The sequence below is a fragment of the Lissotriton helveticus genome, chromosome 4_1 (genome assembly GCF_964261635.1).
Source record: "Lissotriton helveticus chromosome 4_1, aLisHel1.1, whole genome shotgun sequence".
Lineage (NCBI taxonomy): Eukaryota > Metazoa > Chordata > Amphibia > Caudata > Salamandridae > Lissotriton > Lissotriton helveticus.
Genome location: NC_136063.1, coordinates 1,466,207,347 through 1,466,230,324, shown reverse-complemented (window position 1 = coordinate 1,466,230,324; position 22,978 = coordinate 1,466,207,347). Strand labels below are relative to the sequence as shown.

Genomic DNA, 22,978 nt, shown 5'->3' with positions numbered 1-22,978 from the left:
TGCAAACGGAGAAACAACAGGCTCTCTCTTTGCAAGCAGTGGAGGATAGGTAGGGCAGACAACCGTGCTTATTTTTCTCCCCCACTCAATAGTCACCTGAAACTGAGCTGTTGTTCACAAACTATTGTTTCCTGGAGATTCCCTGTCTGCAAACAGGGAAGAGACCACCCTTTTTGCAGATAGTGAAAAGGGTAGGTAACGCAGATCTTTGCGGACCTACTCATTCTCCCCATTGTTATTTATCGGTCTTTTGTTATCTTGATCTATGAGGGATTCACTGTCTGCAAACGGAGAAACAAAGGTCTCTCTCTTTGCAAGCAGTGGAGGATAGGTAGGGTAGCAGCCGTGCTTATTTTTTTCTCCCCCACCCTATAATTGCTTGAAACTGAACTGTTGTTCGCAAAATTATTGTTTCCTGGAGATTCCCTGTCTGCAAACAGGGAAGAGACCACCCTTTTTGCAGATAGTGAAAAAGGTAGGTAACGCAGATCTTTGCGGACCTACTCATTCTCCCCATTGTTATTTGTTGGTCTTTGGTTATTGTGATCCATGAGGTATTCACTGCCTGCAAACAACGTAGAATAGAAATATTCTGTCTAGTCTTTGCACCTAGTGATAAGATAGGCAGTGCTGACTTTTTTTAGTCCCTCGTTACGAGCCGTCATGTCTGTCTTCTCCCCACTGATTAGTAGCCTGTTTAGCCCGGACCGCTTATTAGAGATGGACCATCCAGCCCCACTGGAAGGCACCCCTAATAAGGACATGTTCATGAAGCATGGATTGACCGCTATTGCCTATAGTAAACTATGGCATAAATATACAAAACAGGGTCAAGAAAGTCAATGGCCCCTGATAGGATCCTTCGATGATGATAAAATAAAAACGCTAGAAACTGCCCTAGGTAAAAACAAGACAACACCTACTATGCTTGATAGCTTCGGCATGTGGCGAAAAGAAACTGAACAGCGTAAAAAGAAAACTGAGAGTAGGTTGGAAAAAGAGCTGCAAAAAGCAGCCCACCTAGCTGCTCAGAAACTAAAAAAGGAGATAGAGGAAAGAGAGAAAGCTAAACAGAAACTAGAAAGGGAAACGCCAAGCCAGTGTCCGGTTAGAACCCCCTCCATGCTCTACCCTGATTTACCCTCGAAACGACAAGCCAATGAGGACCTGCTGTTAGGTCCCCCTATCATCTACATGCCCCCTCCATATGCCCCTTCTCAACCCTTGGCGCAGCACGCGCCACCCCCAGGTACAAACGAAGGTACCGCCGCAGCGTCGGCCCCAATGGCCTCTGTGCCAGCCGAACCCCTTGTATTAAAACCCGCATCAACGACAACGTTAGACGAGCATGAGACTCGAGGGGCTGGCCTTGCAAGAACAAACAGGCTAGACAAAGATGAGCGAGCGGGGATCGACAAAATAGCAAGGACACTGGTAGAAAGGAAGGATGATGAAGAGTACATCACAGATATGTTCAGCTCGTATACAGGGAGTCACAGACGACATTTTACCGTACGACTGTGTTATCATGTCTTGAATGCATACGAGGACCGATATCGAGACAAAGGTCCCGAGAGCCTAAGGACTCTGTACCGGAAGGTCGATATCGGGGATGAGGGCGAGTGTGATGTGTCGGACCTCCTTACGCGTACGCTTGAGGTTTTCCGCCACCTCACTGAACGAAAGCCGGGAGCTAAATCCGCGGCCCCCGTAGTGACCGAACCACCAACCGAGCAATCTAACACCATGATGCCGATACGTGAGGCTGCCCCTTACTGGGTTCCCCCTCGAGGTACAGGGACTCACGATGATGCAAACAACCAAGATGCAAAGGGAAGGGTAGTATACAACTGGGTCTACCAGCCATGGGACCGGCAAGAGATACTGACATTCCGGAAATCTCTACCCGACCTACGTAAAAACCCCACTGCCTTCTATACTGAATTGGGTACAGCCCTGGGTTCAACTATCATGACCCTGGCTGACATCGACTTGTTCTTCGGGTTATGTCTACCAGCTGATGTGTGGAAGCAAATCCGGAAAGTCGACCACCTTGAGCTGTTCGGACATACCTGGCCACAACTCGATGGCTTGGACAAACAACGGGGACCAGGACAAAAGCCGTTGAAATCCATTCTAGACCTCCCAGATAAAATTGTAGAGAAATTAAAAACCCTAATCCCAGAAAAGAAAGTGGACTGGTCGATAGTAACAGCCTGTCGCCAAAAACCCCAGGAGGATGTATCGGAATACTTCTCCCGGTTTGAAACGGTGTTCTCCGATTACAGCGGCCAGGACATGACCACTGCAACCGGACACCATCTGTTTGTCCAGAATTATGTTAAGGGCCTATCATTGGACATCTCCCAGAAACTACAGGCCAGCGAGAGTAGTTGGGCAGCCTCCAAACCTACAGCGATTCTCCAAATGGCCCAATATTATGAGCATCAGAAAAATGAAAACGATAGGGCGACAGAGAAAAAGAAGAAAGACTTAAAAGAGAGGGTGATGATTGCCAAACTGCAAGGGGTGACTATAGGACGGGACCAATACCGGGGAAACTACCAGACAAACGTCCCTAAGACTGCATTTCCCCAGGACCGCACTCTCACTCCCTACAGTGGACGCACAGACCTTAGAGATGACCAGTGCGCTTTCTGCAAAGGGACTGGCCATTGGAAATCCCAGTGCCCAGTTCTCCTGGAAATGATCAGGAACAGAGACCCCAGGGATGTAGCAAACGGACCGAGACCTAAGGGTCCACAACGAGGGCCCCCAAATGACGCGACTAATGACAGATCAAGCAGACCGAATACGTTCGATCGACCCAGACAGAACCAATATCAACAATCTGACTATGACGACACTCACACCTTTGCATAGGACAGCCAAGGGCGAGGGAGGGATCCAGTCGAGCTCTATGTTGACCAGCAGGGCCCTTATGTCACTGCTAAGGTCCTGGGTACCAAGTCTCCATTTCTGGTAGACACTGGCGCAACACGTAGTGCGTTATCTAAACGACTGATTCCAAGGGCACCCTTGTCTGGCTCACTCATAACATCGACAGGTTTCGATGGAACGCCCTCCACCAACCCTTTGTCTGCCCCGATTCTCTTTGACGTAGAAAACAACACCACCGACACCACGTTCTTGCTTTCCTCCAATAGCCCTGACGCCATTATGGGACTTGACTTACTGAAACACTTCCGAGCGACGATTAGGTGTTCTCAAGATGGAGTTCGAGTGTTTCTTTACGACAACCCCGTTCTGCTTAAACATTGTTCCCCCCGACACATGTTTTCCATCACCGACGTCGACGCGTCCCTGCTTGACACTCTACCTCCGTATCTGTGGGCCAAAGCGGATTCGGACGTAGGGCGTATGTTAATTGACCCAGTGCACATTACTGTCCGACCAGATGCAACACTCCCAAAACTCCCACAATATCGGATATCGCCAGAGGGCGAGAAGGCATTGGTAATGATTATCCAGTCACTAATAGACGCAGGAGTGGTAGAAGAAGTGGTTAGCAACGTTTGCAACAGCCCTATCTTGCCCATTATCAAGAAGCAGGGAGAGGGAGATGAGAAAGCATACCGTTTCATCATCGACCTCCGAGAGATCAACAAAGTGGTGGTACCCCAGTACCCTGTGGTCTCAGACATCACCACCATCCTGACCTTGATTCCATCCACTGCCACCACCTTTTCCGTCATCGACCTCAAGAACGCATTCTTCTCCATCCCCATCCACCCAGACAGCCGATATCTCTTCGGCTTTACCCTAAAATCCCGCTCATATAGGTTTTGCCGAGCCCCTCAAGGCTACACGGAGAGCCCTAGCATCTACAGCCAGGCCCTCAAAAGGCAACTAGACCAAGTCCGGTTACCCGACGGGGTGGTGTTGGTACAATATGTCGATGACATCCTTTTGGCAGCCGACACCACCCCTCTAGCGGTTACCGCCACCATTCAACTCTTGCACTTCCTTGCGGAAAATGGCCACAAGGTCTCCAAGAAGAAGTTGCAATTCTGCCTACCCCAGGTCACTTACCTAGGTCACCTTCTGTCCAAAGATGGACGGAAACTCACCCCTGATCGAATCCAGACCATTCTAGACACCCCTGTCCCTAAAACCCAGAAGCAGGTTCGCTCCCTATTAGGCCTCACCTCCTTCTGCCGACAATGGTTGCCAAACTTCAGCCTCGTTGTAAAACCACTGCTCTCTCTCCTAAACAAAGACGTCCCTTTTCCACTCCCTTGGACTCCTGAGTGTCAAACTTCCTTCACAGAACTACGAGATGCCCTTTGCTCAGCCCCTGTCCTGGGTACCCCTGATTACAGAAAGCCCTTCTCCCTTTACACTCACGAAAGGGAGGGGTGCGCTTTATCTGTCCTGACCCAGGCCATCGGTCCTAAGCAACGACCGTGCGCTTACTTCTCTGCCACTCTTGACCCTGTCGCCAGAGCCTTGCCTGCCTGCCTTCGAGCTGTAGCTGCTGCTGCAGTCTCTATCCGACAGAGTGAGGGGATTGTACTCTCGAATTCCCTCACGGTACTGGTACCCCATGCAGTCGACACCCTCCTGAACCAAACCAAGACGCAACATCTGACGAGTGCACGACTGACTGGATACGAACTAACCTTGCTTGCCCCCCATATCACCCTGAAAAGATGCACCACGCTGAACCCAGCAACTCTGTTACCCTTGCCAGAGAACGACCCCAATGTGCACCCCGTACATGACTGCGTGACTCTTACGGACGAACAGACCAGGAGTAGGGTCGATCTCAGAGACACAGCTTTCCCTGACCCCGACGGGGAGTTGTGGGTGGACGGTTCTTGCATCAAACTCTCCGATGGTACCACTTCCGCTGCCTATGCAGTCACCACGGCTCGAACTGTAGTAGAAACAGCCCGCATCACCCAGCGATCTGCCCAGGCAGCGGAACTGATTGCTTTGACGAGAGCCTGCATCCTGGCAACAGGAACCACGGCGAACATTTACACCGACAGCCAGTATGCCTTCGGGGTGGTTCACCATTTTGGGCTCCTCTGGAGGGAGAGAGGATACTTGACCTCACACGGCACACCCATTCTGCACGGGGATTTAGTCTCCGCCTTAATCGAAGCTGTCCTCCTCCCCAACAAACTTGCCGTTATCAAATGCCAGGCACACAAGAAGGTGACAGACATTATTGGACAGGGAAATGCACTAGCCGACATCACCGCCCGAACGACAGCTGAAAATAGAACGACAACACGTATGTACGTGACCAGGTCACAAGCAGAAAACTGGACTGACGCCAAGGACACAATTAGAGACATACAAACGGCTAGCACACAACACGAATTGACTGAATGGGCACGGGTGGGATTGAAAGACGATGAAGGCTGCTGGCGGACAAAAGACACGAACAGATGGTTGCTACCTGATTCATACTTGATTCCCATATTAACCATGGCACACTCCCCTGCCCACATAGGATCAGCCCCCATGATCGAACTTGTCTCCAGGGTTTGGCACAATGACAAGATCCCAGATTCCGCCAAACGCCTGGTCCAACAATGCTTAATATGCCTGCAACACAACCCCGGGAAGGGAACTGTAGTACCCCAGGGGGGATTTGGGGTCCCAAACCACCCATTTGAAGTCCTGCAGATGGACTACATCCAGCTAGACAGATGCCAAGGCCTGAAATATGTACTTGTCGTGGTGTGCGCATTTAGCAAATGGGTGGAAGCATATCCAACCCGTGACAACACCGCTATGGCCACTGCAAAGGTCCTGTTAAAGGAGTTTTTCCCCCGTTATGGCCTCTGTCGTGTTTTATGGAGTGATAATGGCCCCCACTTTGTAGCCAACGTTATCCAGCTCATCCTAAATGGGCTGGGTATCAAACAGAAATTCCACGCAGTCTTCCACCCTCAATCTGCTGGGCTTGTCGAACGACACAACGCCACACTAAAGCTTAAACTGGCCAAAATAGTGGCTACGACGGGCCTGAAATGGCCAGACGCCCTCCCATTGGCATTGCTATCGATGCGCTCTACCCCCACCCGACATCACTTAACCCCTTATGAAGTTGTCTTCGGTCGACCCATGAGCGTCTGGTCTGCCCCGAAACCAACGTCCATTCATGACGTTCCGGATGTCCTAATGTCTGATTATCTGTACAAATTGACTGAAACTTTGTCTGTCCTTCATCAGCAGGTGCAGCAGGCCATCCCCGATGCTTCCAGGGGTCCGGGTCACGCCATCCAGCCGGGGGACTTCGTGCTGATCCGAAACTTTCAGCGATCAAAGAGTTTGGAACCCCGGTGGACGGGCCCCTGGCAAGTGCTGATCACCACTCGGACCGCACTTCGAGTGGAGGGGAAGAAACACTGGCTGCACGCTCATCACTGCAAAAAGGTCTCTCCAACCCTGGCCACGACAGACACCGTCAACACCCAAGAAGAGCTCCTGAACCAGGACCGACCATCGTTGAACTGCTATCCTGACACAGAGACACTTGAACTTTCAAAACATCCTGACCCCACTGTGCCATCTCGAGAAGGGTATTTCCTGCGTCGAAAGGAGGGAGCTTCGGCTAAGTAGGCCACGGACTAGGTTAAAGAATCTCAGAACGGTGACCCAAACTACCAAGGGTTACCCGGAGAGAAGCTAAAACTAAGTCTGTGGTCCTGCCCACTACCGAGCACCTTGAAGACGAAGATGATGGAAGCGCCAGATAAGAAGATGATGGAAGCGCCAAACAAGAAGCCGACTGAGACAACAGGAAATACCCACTACAGAAATCCGAGAACAGACAGACTCCATAGCTCAAAGACAATTGCACTCTTCATCGTAATCCTCCTCTGCTTTCTCCTCATGACTACGCTCTGGATTATGGAAGAACACGCACCTGCTCACGAAACATTCCTAACCACTGCTCAGCCTACCACCATGAAGGAACATTATCTAATTTCGCTCTCTCCTCAACTAAGAGAGAGGCGAAAGGAGTTTTGGAACAACTCTTTCGTGCAGCTACTTCACCAGCACAATCTTGCCACCAACGCCACCAACTGCTGGATCTGTGGGTTGCTACCCCATGCCACTGGACATTCAATACCATTCATCCCTTCACCCTTCTCCGTCCACGGCTCCTGCCTTGCCTGGCTGATCCTCCTGCAAGAGAGCTATACGGGAAATGCCACCTCCAGCAGATCTGCAGCACATTCTTCTCATGGGGCCGGGCGAAACAAGACAAAAACACACTTCTGCCCGCTGACCCCCAGCGACTCAATCCAAATGGACATTCCGGCCAAAGAACGAATCGAAATGCAGGTGTTCAACAATCCAACCAGACCCACCTTCTCCTATCTGCGGAAACGAACGGCTGCCACTCTGACTGTGGCCCTGACGGTCATCAACGTCACAGGCCACATGTGTGTAGAAGGACTTGGGTCACAGCGCTTGCCGCTTTACCAGAACTTTGGACTCCACGGATCCACCTTCCTTTGTGTCATCCCCAAACATGTATTTCATCTGTGGCACGAAGGCCTACACCTGGCTCCCCAAAGGCTGGGGGGGCACTTGCTACATCTCCTTCGTCCTTCCTCCAACTTATGTGGCCCCAGCGAATCACCACAGACAAAAACGAGCCAAAGACGTTGAGCAAGCCGACTCAACAGGGGCACAGTTCCTCGATGCTATGAAAGGACTCGTCCCCCTCTGGGGCCCGATGGCAAACAGCCGTGCCATCCGACATTTGACTCAGGCAGTCGAGACAACCATGAACATCACAGCGGGCATCTTTGCCAACAACACTGCCGAGCTCCAAGCGGTCCGTTTGGTGGCTCTTCAGAACCGCCTCGTTCTAGATGTGGTTCTGGCGGACCGTGGAGGAGCATGCCGCATTATTGGGGCCAGCTGTTGTACATACATACCGGACAACTCACCCTCAGTGTACAAAGCCATCGAACATCTTCACAGACTCTCTTCGGAAGTTCACCAAGAGCAAGAAGAATGGTCGCTTGGTGGTTGGTTCTGGGACACCGTCAAAAGCTGGGGCTGGAGACTGCTCACCATTATCCTGATTCCCGTAGTTGTAATATGTGGCCTATGCTTAGGAATTCAATGTTTGCCACCTATGTGTTCTTTATGTGCGAGTTGTATTTTTCCCAAAACTGTGGACATTGGAAGCGAACATATGAGGGCATTATATGATACCGAAGTTAGGAATTTGATGAAAATTGACATTGAGTAAGCAAGTTGGCTAGATATGTTGAAAAGGGAGGACTGTTAAAAGTTAGGCCGAAAACCGTCAACATTATCGGCGCCCTCTTGCTCTCCTTAAACCTTTTGTGCGCGTAAAACAGCCGCCATTTTGGACACCATGGCTTCCCTGCTCTCGCCGAGAGCCAGCGCGTCTCTCTCTCTCTCTCTCTCCTAACTTCGCTGGCAACCCCCCTGCTTGCACCTGCCTTGAGTCATAAACCCCTCTTCGGCGCTGCTCTGCCCCAGGCCCTCATCCTGTTCCCAGCGCGACACCTCCCTGCTTCCCCGTCATGACCTCCGGCCCTTTTGATGCAAACCCCTTTTCCCCGTGTGCCCGTTTGTCTTCCCCGTTCCCAGGCCGACACCTAGCTCTGCCGATACCAACCTCTTGCCCCTCCCCATACAATAGGAAGCTTCCCTCCTCAAAGGACCCCCGAGATGATCAAAGCCCCCCCCCATCCCACGAGATCGATCGAAACCCGCACACTCCGTGAATCGGCGGAATACCCAGCTGCGCGATGATCATCACCTGTTGTGAACGGGGCGGGGACTTCCACTGTAGCCTTGCATGGGAACGGGCTGGAAAGGGGGGATTCTGAGGATGTCTTTCCGTACATCAAAGTAACAACGAGAATGTGTGACATGTAATAAAGAGATAAACTAGTGTATAAGAGGCCAGGCCTCAGGGATGCGGTTAGAGCACCTCAGAACGATACCTTCTGTCCGTTTTCGTTGTGTTCTCCTCCGGAGAGAATAAAAACTTTGTTTCCTGCCTTCCAGTCTCCAGCGCCTGCCTCTTCAATACTTTAACTTCTTTGTGGGTTCAAGAGGCGACATCGCTGGGCAATAATTAAGGATCTTATATTCTGGTTGGTAGTGCCCCCCAGTTTGTATTTTTCTACAGGGGGCCGTCGGGAAGATTAAGCGAGCTATTGCCCAGAGTCACATGGTGCTGGGCTAACCTGCCGCCGGAGCCGGGGATCGAACCCTGGTCCCCAGATTCCAACGTCAGTCGCCCTGGCCGCGGCGCCACAGTGAGTTGCAAGCATTAACAATTCAAGAACCATTTATACAACTTCATCATAATAAAGTGGTTCTTAAAACAAATCCAAAGTTTCTGCCAAAGGTCATTTCACCTTTCCACCCCAATCAATCTATTTAGTTGCCAGTATTTTTTCCCCAACCACAAACAGTGGCAGAAAGAGCTCTACATACATTATATGTGAAGAGAGCGCTTCTCTACTACATTGATAGGACAAAACCTTTTCGTAAAATTAAACAACTGTTTGTGTCTTTTTCTCCTCCACATAAGCGAAATCCAATTTCAAAATCAGGCATTGCAAGATGGATTGTTAAGTGCATTCAGATTTGTTATCAAAAAGCAAAACAAACTCTATCCATTCCCCCTAGGGCTCATTCTACCCGTAAATTAGGGGCATCTATGGAATTCCTAGGGAACATACTATTAGATGATATATGTAAAGCAGCTACATGGTCTACTCCGCCCACATTTACAAAACACTACTGTGTAGATGTGCAGGCAAAACAACAAGCAAGTGTGGGCCAGGCTGTACTCAAAACATTATTTCAAACTACTGCAAAAGACATGGGTGGTCGCCACTAAGGGAGAAACTGCTGTGCAATCTATGCAATAGTGTGTGGTCTGCAGCCCATATGCCTCGAACGGAAAATGCTACTTACCAGTATGCATCTGTTCTTGGCATGTAGGGCTGCAGAACCACACAACCACACACGCCCACCCGCCTCCCTGCTACCCGTGTCTGTGCCAGTATTATCTTATTTAGATACACAATACATGGTCATCTCTATATGTACTCATACAACTCCATCATTTGTCCAATGGCGAAAACAATCTGAAGATGGAGTCGATGCCCATGCGCACTACGGTCTAAGGGAGGAGTCATCCAACAGACAAAGACTCTTCCAAGACAACAACAAAGTGTAATCATCCGGGCCCACCACCAGATGGTGATCTAATGCAATAGTGTGTGGTTCTGCAGCCCTACATGCCAAAAACAGATGTATACTGGTAAGTAGCATTTTCCTTCCCAAACTGTGGGTTGATTGCGAGCCAATTTTTCGGTGGTACATTAAAGTCCAAGCAAAAAATAAAGATACCTTTAAATTCTGTATTTATCTTATCATATTTGATGTGATTCAAAGGCATTGTGGAGAGGAGTTGGCCTAACGGCTAGGGCGGTCGACCTCAAATCTGGGGAACCAGGTTTGAGTCTGAAGGACATGCAACATCCTGTGATTCTGGACAAATCACTTAATCTCCCTGTGCCTAACAAAAAAAATCAAAGTGTCCTCATGTAATGCAACTGATGCTTGTGTAAAGCGCTGTGATACCCGATACCTTCGGATCAAGTTTGCGCTATATAAAACTCTGTAAAAAAAAAAAAGATGATGTCAAATGTCAGGCTATGTCTTCTTCCAAATAGCTGCTTTATTTATTGCATGTGGATTGGTGTTTACAAACTCTTCTCACGTTGCAGTTAATCGAAGAATAGTAGAGTAAATAATGTGACAATCTTGCTTGGGCACGGAGAGTTTAAAAGGAAAAGCTAGAGGATGTCTCTTTTTTAAACTTACACCACAAATGTAAATACTTGTAAATGAACTGTACCCATTCAACATTTAGGAAAGCAAAATTAACCAAATTCTTTGTAATTCTGAAGTGTAATGGTAGCGAATATTTTAATAGGATCAAAACAAACAGGAAACTTTACTTTCCTATGCACAAACGATAAATATTCACTGAAGCCCAATTTCCACACATTATCGTTTGTTTGCCGTATAATCCTATCACTAAAACAGTATAGCAAGGCAAATTTAGTGCCTATTACAACGGAAAATCGTCTTGCTGAGAGTGAATGCTGCCACACAATGCTTTAGCTGCATTAAAAAATTACCTGCCTCATGTCTGGTGGCGACTGCTTTGGGGCAGTAGTGGGGGGTTTAAAAAGATAAAGAAAATTGTACTTACCAGCTGGCCACCGCCTCCGTCCTTCTTCTGTCGATGACGCACGGTCCCACTGAAGCAGGAAACACACAGGCTTCCAAACTCCACTAGCCAACCACGACACTGCTGTCTTCTGCATGACAGTAGTGTTGTGATTGGTCTGAGCGCCCAGTGATCAGCCCTCACCAGGGGAAGCAGCAGCAAGTCCACAAGCCCCAATTGAGACTAGCCAGATGGGTGCACATCGCAGACTCCAAAGATGAAGCCCGCATCCTCCCAAGCATTAGTTTAGTGGCATATATGTCCTCTCAAAGACCGTGCCTCCACAGGCCTTGACTCCATTCTCAGTACACTCCAGGTACTCTCCATCTGCCACTCAGTTTCATCACAAGCCGGCTTCATGCCATCCAGGACATCTGGGATAATTCATCCAGCTCAAAAGTTCCCCTTTCGGCCCGCTGCGAGGCGCTGACTGCTACGATGGGCATGTCCAGCACTGGCAGCAGTGAGGTGCACTCAGACCTTTCCTCTTTCGCTGCAGCAGGCAGGAATCTCTTCCTTTGCCGAATGTTGCCCGGGGCCTCCCACTACCCTTCGACCCCACAGCGCGCACCAGGCCGCGGCGTCCGCTCCGCCCAATGTTGAACTCTCTGGCAACTGTCTCTCTCACTGTTCCTCCCCGTCATGGTGGACCAGGATCCAGAACACACCCATAAAGGCAGGATAAAAGGCATGTGATCGCCTCTGCAGGCATCCCACCATCCAGAGGGCACTCCCAGGGCCCCCACAAGGCGAAATGGGTCTCCGGTCTTTGCTCTGTCTCCACTGCATACCCCAGGCAGCCTTTGTCACTCACAATATGTCAACTATAGGGCACAGTGTCCGGTGCAGCCCCGCGGAAGACAATAATGAGTGTATTTAAGTAGGATTATACAGGATACCAACAGGGGAAGTTGGAGCACCTCAGGAGCAGGTCCTGGCTGCCATCTTGTTTGGACATGCCACCCCAAAATTACGGACTTTAACACCTAAGGATATCAAATTAAGCTATTCCTCTTTTTCAGCCCTTCTTGCTGCAGCAAGTGTCTTATGTTCTATGGATTGTGGTGAGAAATGGGGGGAAAAGAAAGCGAAATAGAGAAAAATCCCAAGGGTAAGCTTAGTTATAACCAGACTCAACACCGTATATCAGAAGTTCACACTTTCATCCTACTCCACCACTTTACTCTCCATCCACACCAGTAGATTGTGCCATATATATCATAGTGACTCTCACAAGGTTTAAAAATATACAAAATTATTTATTGCGCATTACAGAAATTTCATAAAAACATATGATCTCACAGTCCTAATAGTGATAAAAGCCACACTAAGGTGGTACCAGATTACATACAGTTCATAGAAGCACACAAGCAAGAGAGTTCTGAAGTCAGACTGCTATAGTCAGTCTTTTGCAGTTAGTACATCTACTCGGGCATCGTTGTACTTGCACTGTTCGATAAGTTCCGTTGTCATTGATATTCTTACAGTGCTAAGTCGATAGATTATGCGTATTCGTGTGGCTTCGACGCGTTTCGATGGATCATTAAAACATTCTTTCCATTTTTATCAAGACAAGTTCATATCTCTCTTAAATTTGGGGCACAATTTGTCACAGGAAAAGACACCTATAAAATATAAAAACTATTAGGACTAGATTACACTAATTTATAAACAGTATTATACATATTAAAAACATATGCTATCCCGTCTTGTTCTGACAGATTGTTAACTTGTAGGTACCTCTTAAATCCTACAGTGTTAAACACAGCTTTCCATTTCCTTACTATTTGAATAAACAAACTTTGGGAGTCATAATTGGGAGAACATAGGTGGGACAGCCAATCTACTTGTAGAACATTCGAGTCATTTATTTATATATGGCTCAATCATCTAGTATGCCAAGTTTCAACCAAGCCCAATCACACTATCTTTCCATGCAACCTACTCATGTAACCATTGGGTAATTTATAAGGCTCAATATAGTGCGTTACAGTTCACCCACCTTTAACCACATTCTCTTTCAAATACTCTTTCAACCAGTATACCTTGTTTTTATATATATCCGCATTCCATTCGTACATAGGACCATGGTGTATACTCTGGTCTCACATGTCTCCTCACCTTAATGCTTGGCGAGGGTGTTCTATTCTTATGAAAAATTGCAGATAGAGGCTTTAAACTTAAAACATCTTAGATTACGCCTAGGGTCTTCAGACTAGTACGAATTTTATTAAATATTCAAATATGTGACCTCTCAATCACCTTTCTTTCATAGAGAATCTTCTGGTATGACTCAAAAATTGAAGTCGTGAGAGCAGCCAGTTTAAAAAGAAAGAAGGAAAATTTAAGATATTCCTGACAGATCTTCTATTAATCTATGGGGTCTAGGAGGTACATCTGGATCGTATCATCACAACCATAAGTAATTTGAGATTGAAGAGAATAATAAAATTATCCATTCAGGTGAGAAAATGAACAGTTCTCTTCCGCCTTTAGGACATTCTAGTAAAGACACCTATACTAGACATTGAGTTATCGTATTTACACTATCATGTTTCCCTCTTTATAGTTTTTTGATATGCAAAAACGAGCCTAAAGTATTTGTGGGAAAACCCGTGGAGTGATCTTAGAGACGGGCGTAACAAGAATAGAACACCCTCGCCAAGCATTAAGGTGAGGAGACATGTGAGACCAGAGTATACACCATGGTCCTATGTACGAATGGAATGCGGATATATATATAAAAACAAGTTATACTGGTTGAAAGAGTATTTGAAAGAGAATGTGGTTAAAGGTGGGTGAACTGTAACGCACTATATTGAGCCTTATAAATTACCCAATGGTTACATGAGTAGGTTGCATGTGAAAGATAGTGTGATCGGGCTTGGTTGAAACTTGGCATAATAGATGATTGAGCCATATATAAATAAATGACCCGAATGTTCTACAAGTAGATTGGCTGTCCCAGCTATGATCTCCCAATTATGACTCCCAAATTGTGTGGTGTTTGTTTATTTAAATAGTAAGGAAATGGAAAGCTGTGTTTAACACTATAGGATTTAAGAGGTACCTACAAGTTAACAATCTGTCAGAACAAGACGGGATAGTATATGTTTTTAATATGTATAATACTGTTTATAAATTAGTGTAATCTAGTCCTAATAGTTTTTATATTTTATAGGTGTCTTTTCCTGTGACAAATTGTGCCCCAAATTTAAGAGAGATATGAACTTGTCTTGATAAAGATGGAAAGAATGTTTTAATGATCCATCGAAACGCGTCGACGCCACACGAATACGCACAATCTACCGACTTAGCACTGTAAGAATATCAATGACAACGGAACTTATCGAACAGTGCAAGTACAACGATGCCTGAGTAGATGTGCTAACTGCAAAAGACTGACTATAGCATCTGACTTCAGAACTCTCTTGCTTGTGTGCTTCTATGAACTGTATGTAATCTGGTACCACCTTAGTGTGGCTTTTATCACTATTAGGACTGTGAGATCATATGTTTTTATGAAATTTCTGTAATGCGCAATAAATCATTTTGTATATTTTTAAACCTTGTGAGAGTCACTATGATGTATATGGCACAATCTACTGGTGTGGATGGAGAGTAAAGTGGTGGAGTAGGATGAAAGTGTGAACTTCTGATATACGGTGTTGAGTCTGGTTATAACTAAGCTTACCCTTGGGATTTTTCTCTATTTCACTGTTTAAGTGCCCTAGTCCCACGGGTTAGTAAGGGGCCCCTCTTATCTTCTACTGGGAAAAGAAAGCTACATCAATACCTACATCATCAGTAGCCCCATAAATCCTGGCCCTTGTTCCACTTTGGATGGCTTCCTTTAGCGGGCAGTAGGGGCTCTGAATAAGGAGATTATCATTATCTTCTCACCAACATAAGGGGCAATTACTACTGAAAGCATCCATCCCTCCCCTTTTCTCCTTAGAAGTGGATTGAATGGGGAGCTGGTCACATACTAATCCGCCCATGATTGACTTAACCCTGGGGAATCAAATTAAGTTTGCACCTCGACCCGAACTTGTCAATCCATGCAGAACCATCTAAAGTGAAGCCTGGTTAAAGAAAGGGGGTTGAGGTGGGCCGCAAAGTAAAGAGATCACATATGGCGCCCACAAAACGTATCCAGACTTGCCAGCATGAGCTCTCCCAGGATATATTGAATAGGAAGACCGAGAAAGACAGGGAGCCTTTTGGGCCTGAGGTTCATTGTGATGTTTCCCATGCAGATGTCATGGGTATTATAAATTAAGCGTTAGTGCCAATATTGACACGACTGGGCAAGATTCAAGACTCTCTGGCTAATATACAAGAAACATTAAAAAAAGAGGTATTCGACCTTTAGCACAAACGACTGACCAGCATTAGTAGCAAGAGCTGATTCAGGTGAATTTCAAATCCCTACATAGGTCCAGGGCACCTCACAGAGTGGTAGACAAAATAATGTTGAATATCCACTAGTAGTGAGACATTTTGGAACTCTGAAACCCCCAACCTCTTTACCTGAAGCAGCGCATAGTAAAACATTCAACCACAATACAATAACGAATGTTCTGCTACATCAAGGCTTTTCCAGCTATTTCAACAAGTCCACAGGAAATTAAACATTCTTCAGTTACCTTCACAAGCTACGCCCTACGTTGTGATTTTGAAAGGTGTGCACCCTTTACACGAGGGTTTCAGTGAGGATCATGACCAACTGAAAAACAAGGGGATTCATTGGTTAAATAAAAAGCTAAACAACCAAAGTGTATCACATAATGCCAGTAACCATGTAGAGAGAGTGGACTGGATAGGGCCCTCCACAAGGGATGATTTTGATTGTGTAGTGGTAAACCTTAGAAATTAGATTGTGGCAAGACAGATATATTAACTGGCTTACAACACCGTAGATACCCACTTAGTAGAATTGAAGCCTTGCCTTTAGGCTACTTTTATAGGCCGACTAGTACTTCTCAATACTTCTCAATACTGCTCCATTCCTCCAGTGTACCTTACCCCTTTTGCAGTGCCAACCTTTAATAGATTTTTATCCTATTGCCCCTCTAGATCAAATAGATTGACTTACCACACAACCTGACGATATCCCCCCCCCCCATCCGACCTTTAGGATCAACTCGAGAGGGAATATCTGGTCTTCCACCATATGTGGTATGTAATATTGCCTCCTGGAATATCACAGGCTTGCGGGCAAAGCTTAGTTATCCAGATTGGTATAATCCCAAAAAAACCTGGATGTTATTTGTCTTCAAGAAACTTGGTCACAAGAAGCTGTTCAATTAGAGGGATATCATCATTTTTGGGAGCCGGCATGCCCCTTTCCAGCAGGCAGGGCGAAGGAGGTTTTAGCTACACTTGAATCTATTTTGATACCGGTCTCAAAGGTGTCCAAAGTATGGGCTTGTCCTTATTTTTTAGTTAATTTAATGGTAGGTTTGAGAGATTTTGATCTCTTGGTGGTCAACTATTAATGCAATAATAAAGATTTTAATCCAGCGATTATTGCTCCTTTTGAAGATTTTGTGTTATCTTGTTTTGTGTAGGACAAAACGTGAAACCATGTTAATGTGGGCAGAGGGTTTTAACTTCAAGTTATGCAAACTAAATGAAAAACGGTTATGTGGCTTAGTGAACAAAGAAGAAGAAAATATAACTCAATTTGCTCATACCGTGTACGGGGCCTCCCAGAATAGCCTTATCTAAAGTCTTTCCCTGCTTCTAGCAAGTGACCTGGTAAAATAATTACACGTAGAAAGTTTTCTCCTTATCTTCATGGGTTGTTGTGGGAGTAGTACTATTGATTACATTTTTGTCTTTCAGGATTTGGCTTTCTATACTCATTATTTTACGATTATACTATATTGCTTGAGCGATCTGAACCTGTTGGTCCCAGTTGTGAATATTGAGGTCAAACTTGAATTATGGATAAGCAAAAAAGTGTTATAGTACCAAGCAGAAAGAGAAATGGGCTAATGTAATTCCTAACTTTTTTTTTTTAAACAATTAGTTTGTGATCACCCACTCTTAATTGCCACTTGTCTTGTCAGAAAATCCTACAGGGCAGGACATACAACTAGGCTTTGAAAAATGATATAGTGCCATGTCTAGAAACCTTAAGATTATACCTACAGGAGAGAAACCCCTGAATAGGTAGTTCAACTCCAAATGTACGGCAGCCTATAGAAAATTTTAAATATCTCTTCGCCCGGTACAAGAAATTAAACTTGCTAGGCGGCAAAATAAGCAAATATTAGAAGAGAGGAAAGGGGTAATTAGATTAGAAGCATTACATGACATACTAAAAGCCGGCATGTTAAGAGATAATAGAATTTTTGGGAAAATTGTAAGTAAGCCTTATTTTACTGACACCAATGCTCCCACATTTGAGATAGTAATACCCGCAGATAATTGGGTGGCACATTTTTTCAATTAGATTTAATTTTAGATGCTACCCTCGCAAATATAGATGCTACCCTCGCAAATACTGATACGGTAAATACCGATATTGTGCAGCACAGCTCTCGAACTGTGCATGAATCTATTAGCTTCAAGGTCAAAGAAGTAGAGGAAGCAATTAATAAGTGTACAGTGGGGAAAACGCCAGGCCCTGATGGCATACCAGCCAATGTTTTTTTGTTGTTGTTTTTTTTTTAAATTCTTTTTATTAATGCACACAGAAGAAATCATAAACACATGCAATAAATACACTGGGTTGCATCTCAACTCGCATTACAGAAATAGGCGTCTTCCTAATCAGATAAATACAGCAAAGATAACAACATACAGGTTCAGGGAACTTCCAACAGTGCTGGATCGTCCGGTGCAGCAGGAGGAGTGCATATCTCACCCCTATACTGGTTCCAGGGCCCCCAAATTTTGCCCCATTTCTTGGGCCTCCCTGTGGCAACATACACCGTCCGCTCTCTAAACATCAGCCAATGTTTTTAAATCAAATAAAGAACTGTGCCCCCCTTCTCTTAGCTAATATCTTTAGAAATGTTGCCGGAGGTTTTATCCCTGAATCATGGAAAACGGCTACTGTTGTCCCGATTTGTAAAAAAAGGAGATAGGTCTTCTCCGATATGCTACAGGCCTATTTCTTTAATTGACTCAAGTATGAAGATCCTGGGTAGAGTCATATTGGAGCGTTTGGAAAATTGGGCTATTGAAAATAAAATACTAACTTGCAATGTGGTTTTAGGCCTGGAGTAAGTACAACAGACCAATGCCTAAATCTGTACTTGATTGCAGACAAATATGTCCTAGCTAAAAAAGGGGCTCTGCACATGGCTTTTATTGATCTATCTAAGGCCTTTGACTTGGTAAATCGGGACAAATTATAGTCATGGATGGAGGAGCCAGAGGTAGAGAGAAATCTTTTATTGTTACGTAAGTGCTTACATCAGGGCTTAAGCTTGAGAGAGTGCTATGGCCCTCAGGGTGAACTAATGCCCCCAATAAAATCTACGTGAATCAGGCAGTGATGCATTTTCGCCCCATTCCTTTTTCTGTTACACATAAATGGCTTTGCCAAACATTAAGTCAATTTACGTCAAGATATCCCTGTTATGGGGGCTGCCAAATACCTATGTTATTATATGCGGTTGATGCTATTTTAATCGCATGGACCGCAAATGGCCTACAAAAATTATTGGATGGTTTTGCAACTTATATGTCCACATTAGGTCTTAAAATCAATTATTGCAAATCCTTTGTAATGACTTGTGGGCCTCGAAATACAAAACTAAAACGGATTTGATGCGAAGTGCAATATTAGAGATAGTTCATACTTTTAAATATTTGGGAATATTATTTAGCTCCAATCTGTTATGGAAATAGCTTTTAACTGTCAGGGCAAATCTTTTCAAAAGTAATATTGAGGCAATTTTTAGTTTCACCCATAAATTAGGACGAAAAACAGTTAAAGAACGAATTTACCTCTACGAAACAAAAGCTGTGCCAGCAGGATCATATGGGGCTGGCTTGTGGGAATATATAAATGAAGACCCTTTACAAAAGGTGGAAAATTCGTTTTTGAGAAGATTATTACAGGTCTCCCAAAGCACAGCCAATATATTATGTCATGAAGAGCTTGGTCTTTCATACCAATGGACTCTCTAAATCTCTCTCCCTTATTGTTAAAGGTTAAGGCTTGGACTTACCCTGAGGCCTCTTTTGTGCATGCTTGCATTTCAGAGTGCTTGGGTTTTACTAGGGTGATTGAGATCCCTTGGTTGTCATATATAAAGAAGTCCTTTGAATGTTTAGGTTTGAAAGTATTGCATGACAGTCCACCCATAGTTACTGTAAATATGAAAGAGTTAGTAAAGCATAACATTTTAAGCTATTGTATTGACAGTAGGTTAAAGAAAGCGCAAGATGTGTCCCTTTGGTGGACAAATCCTGTTTATGTGGGTATCTTTTCCTTCTCAGATTTAGCATGATTCATCTGTTGATAGCATTTCCTACTTAGTTATGTGCTCTACCTCCGTGCGTGTGTGATCAATCATCTACACAGAACGCATGCCACTTGATTCTGTTTGCCCTTTATTTGAGGCTTCTAGGCGATGTTTTTTTTAATACCTATTTTAAGGAAATCCAATATTAGACTTCATTTGGAAGGCATATGCTAAACAACGGATGGAAAACATGTTTGCTGGGCAGATTTTAATTTTTTTAAGGATGTGTTTAGTAGTTCGAAAGAGATACTATATTATCTAGTAGCTAGAGCCCTGAGATAAAGTGATTATGAAGGTTGGATATTTTAGGAGAGCCTTCTCATCAGTTTTACTTTTAGGAAAGAGGGCAAAGTCATAGAGTGAATAATAGTTTCCTTTCAAGTGGCAGGGCGAATTCATTGTAAAATGTTGTAAGTTCTTAATTGTTGAAGGCACTGGTATTTACTGCATATGCATTCTAATGAATTTTAATATTTATATTATTTTTAAATGCGATTAAGAACATTTTAAATTTGTGATATGTTATGATGCTTTCTTGGATTCTTGCAATCCAAATTAAGTTTAATGATTACATTATTATTATAGTAGATTCTTACAGGTGTTCTTTTCTTCTTTTGCACTCCCAATACCCCTGCTTGATCTAATGTACTTTGAGGCTTAATTATTTGGAATGACGAATGACATGGAAGTCTGTCAGGAAAGCAAACCAAAAACCAAAATATGAATGACAGTCATCTTTATGGCTAAATGTTTGAGATCTGGGTAACCAAGTATGTTGAACAGAGATATACAAACAGGATACCTTTGCAGGTGATAGTGCGCTTTACAAATACACATAACATAACAAACACTGAGGGTCTCATTATTAAGTCCCTTACAGCTCAGATGGGGACAGTTAGAGTGTGAACACCCTGCATCTATTTGGTTTCACGCGGAGATTTTAAGAAAGCAGTAAAACTCCGGAGTGAAATGAGGAATCGTGTGGAGAGGGGAAAGAATTACCGATTCCACTGGAAATGCATAATTTCTAATTGAACTATCAGTATTCTGAAGATTTTCAATGTAGCAAAGCTTCACTCCAGTGGCGTCGTTCTTCTTTAACGATGGTGTGCAGGTATTTTCCGTCTCTTATTCTTCCTTCACCGAGAATTAAAAATGTCTTTCTGTTGCTTTTGATGTAATTATCTGTGTTCTTTTTATTTGCTGCAGTACTGGCATAGTGCAATATATGTTCAATAAAAAATTGGCCAGTAGAATATGTTTCAAAGTGTGCTTTTTAAATTAATTTCAGTCATTAAAATCGACCTGACAGAAGCCGCTTTCGCTCCAGATGGAAAGAAGTATAAAAGAGTGACTTGGGCCTTGAAAGAAAAGAAACCTATGAACTTCGACTTCCTAATGGCTTGGCATTGCTCAGGTGTTGAAGGTCTGTAACACACTTCATTTTACCAACTAAAATCTCTTATTGGATGCTGCAGGGTGGTAGCCTAGTGTTACATAAATGGAATTTATTTACCAAGCCTCTTGCTTACATCATTTATAAAAGACTACCACGTTCGGCTGAATTCAAAGGTCTGTGGGCTTTCGCATCATGTTGAATAGTTAATAAAAAAAGAAACCACACACACACACACACACACACACACACACACACACACACACACACAGCTAGCTCCTCCCAACCTACCCGACACCCGTGGTTGCAACATCCACGCTCTTAAGGAAGAGAAATTGACCTTTAATCTACCACGCACGGCTAGCCAGCCCAGGCCCGATGTAGGTAATCTCGATTTACCTACTCTTAAATACCGAATCATACCGATTCGGTATTTAAGAGTAGGTAAATGGGATGTAGGTAATTTCACTTTTGAAATTACTGAATCGGAATGATTCGGTAATTAACGAATCGGTATTAGGCCCATAGGAATCAATGCCAATTAACCAATCAGTAAATAACAAATTTGCAAGGGGGACAGGGTGTCACTTTGACACCCTATTGCACCCCTCAATTGTGCATGGGTGCACATGTTGCTGACATACATGCCCTTAGGGCATGTATGTCTGCAACATGGCACATTTTTTAAAGCAAAAAAAATGCTTTTTGAAGGGTTTTCATTATTTACCACCAACTTCTAGTTGGTGGTAAATAACAAATTCTTAAACCGTTGTAGCACTACATGTTAAATTACAGAATCTGTAATTTTACAGATTCGGTATTTTACCGAATCGGAAGAATTACAGATTCGGTAAAATTACCGATTCTGTAATTTAACATGCCCCTACATCTCAATATCCAAATACCGGTCGGAAACGGCAGAAAATCGGTATTTTCAGCCGTTTCCGACCGGTATTTGCCTACCTACATCGGGCCCCCCTCTTCCTCTCTCCGACGTACACAAGGAGGGGAAATGTGGAGGGGGCCACAGGGCATTAAAGAAATCTCTTATGATAGATACTACCACTGAGAATACATCTTCCCGAGACAGCTACACAGTGGCGCGGCTCCTCTGCTAAGGCGAAGGGGCGTTGACTCACTATGCAAAAAGGAAAAACAAGCATTGGCATAGCCAATAGGTCTCGCCTTTGGAACCTTTTAGTATTTAGTTATGCAGTACAAAGTCCTTGGTGCAACAACATCAACTGTTGCATGGCTAAACACTTATAAGCTCCAAAAGGCGAGACCTATTGGCTATGCCAATGTTTGTTTTAGCAGTCGAGGGGCGGTTTCTGCGTTGTTGAGATGCCGTCAGTGGGTGCCTGAGTGGCCTTTCTGGAGGCAGATGGGCCTCAATTACCTCCTTTTTATCAAAGGGCAGAGGTTTCACTCTGTTTCTCTCGGTGGGGCTGGCCCATTAAGATATGCATATTGAGCGGGGGCATGGGGCAGGAGCAAATGTGGCCTCACTTGTGTTTCACCAGTGTAAGCTAATCCGTGCATTCATCACCCCCTTTTTTTAATAAAAGTTCGCCGAAGCAGTGTTTTGCAAAGGCAATATGCAAATGTGGGCCACTTTTCTTTAGCGTGCCTGGGACAATTTTAAATCCCAATCCAACCCTGGCTGCAGTGGAGTGTGAGATAGTAATACCCCAGAGAACGTGCCCTTATGGCTGCCTCATGTTTCTTGACCAGGGTACCACAGTCTCTTGTTGCTGCCATGCAGTCTGGTGATGAAGTGTAGGTAACAGGGAGGCAATGGAG

At 44.8% G+C, this 22,978-nt stretch overlaps 1 protein-coding gene across 1 annotated transcript in view; it reads left to right on the top strand.

Moving 5' to 3' along the window:
• The window catches only part of RPP40 (ribonuclease P/MRP subunit p40), a 699,670-nt gene that overhangs the window by 463,775 nt on the left and 212,917 nt on the right, over positions 1-22,978 (top strand). Inside the window, exon 5 of the mRNA XM_078688048.1 lies at positions 21,071-21,205. Within this exon, the coding sequence (XP_078544174.1) occupies positions 21,071-21,205 (135 nt within the window). The remainder of the gene's footprint in view (positions 1-21,070; positions 21,206-22,978) is intronic.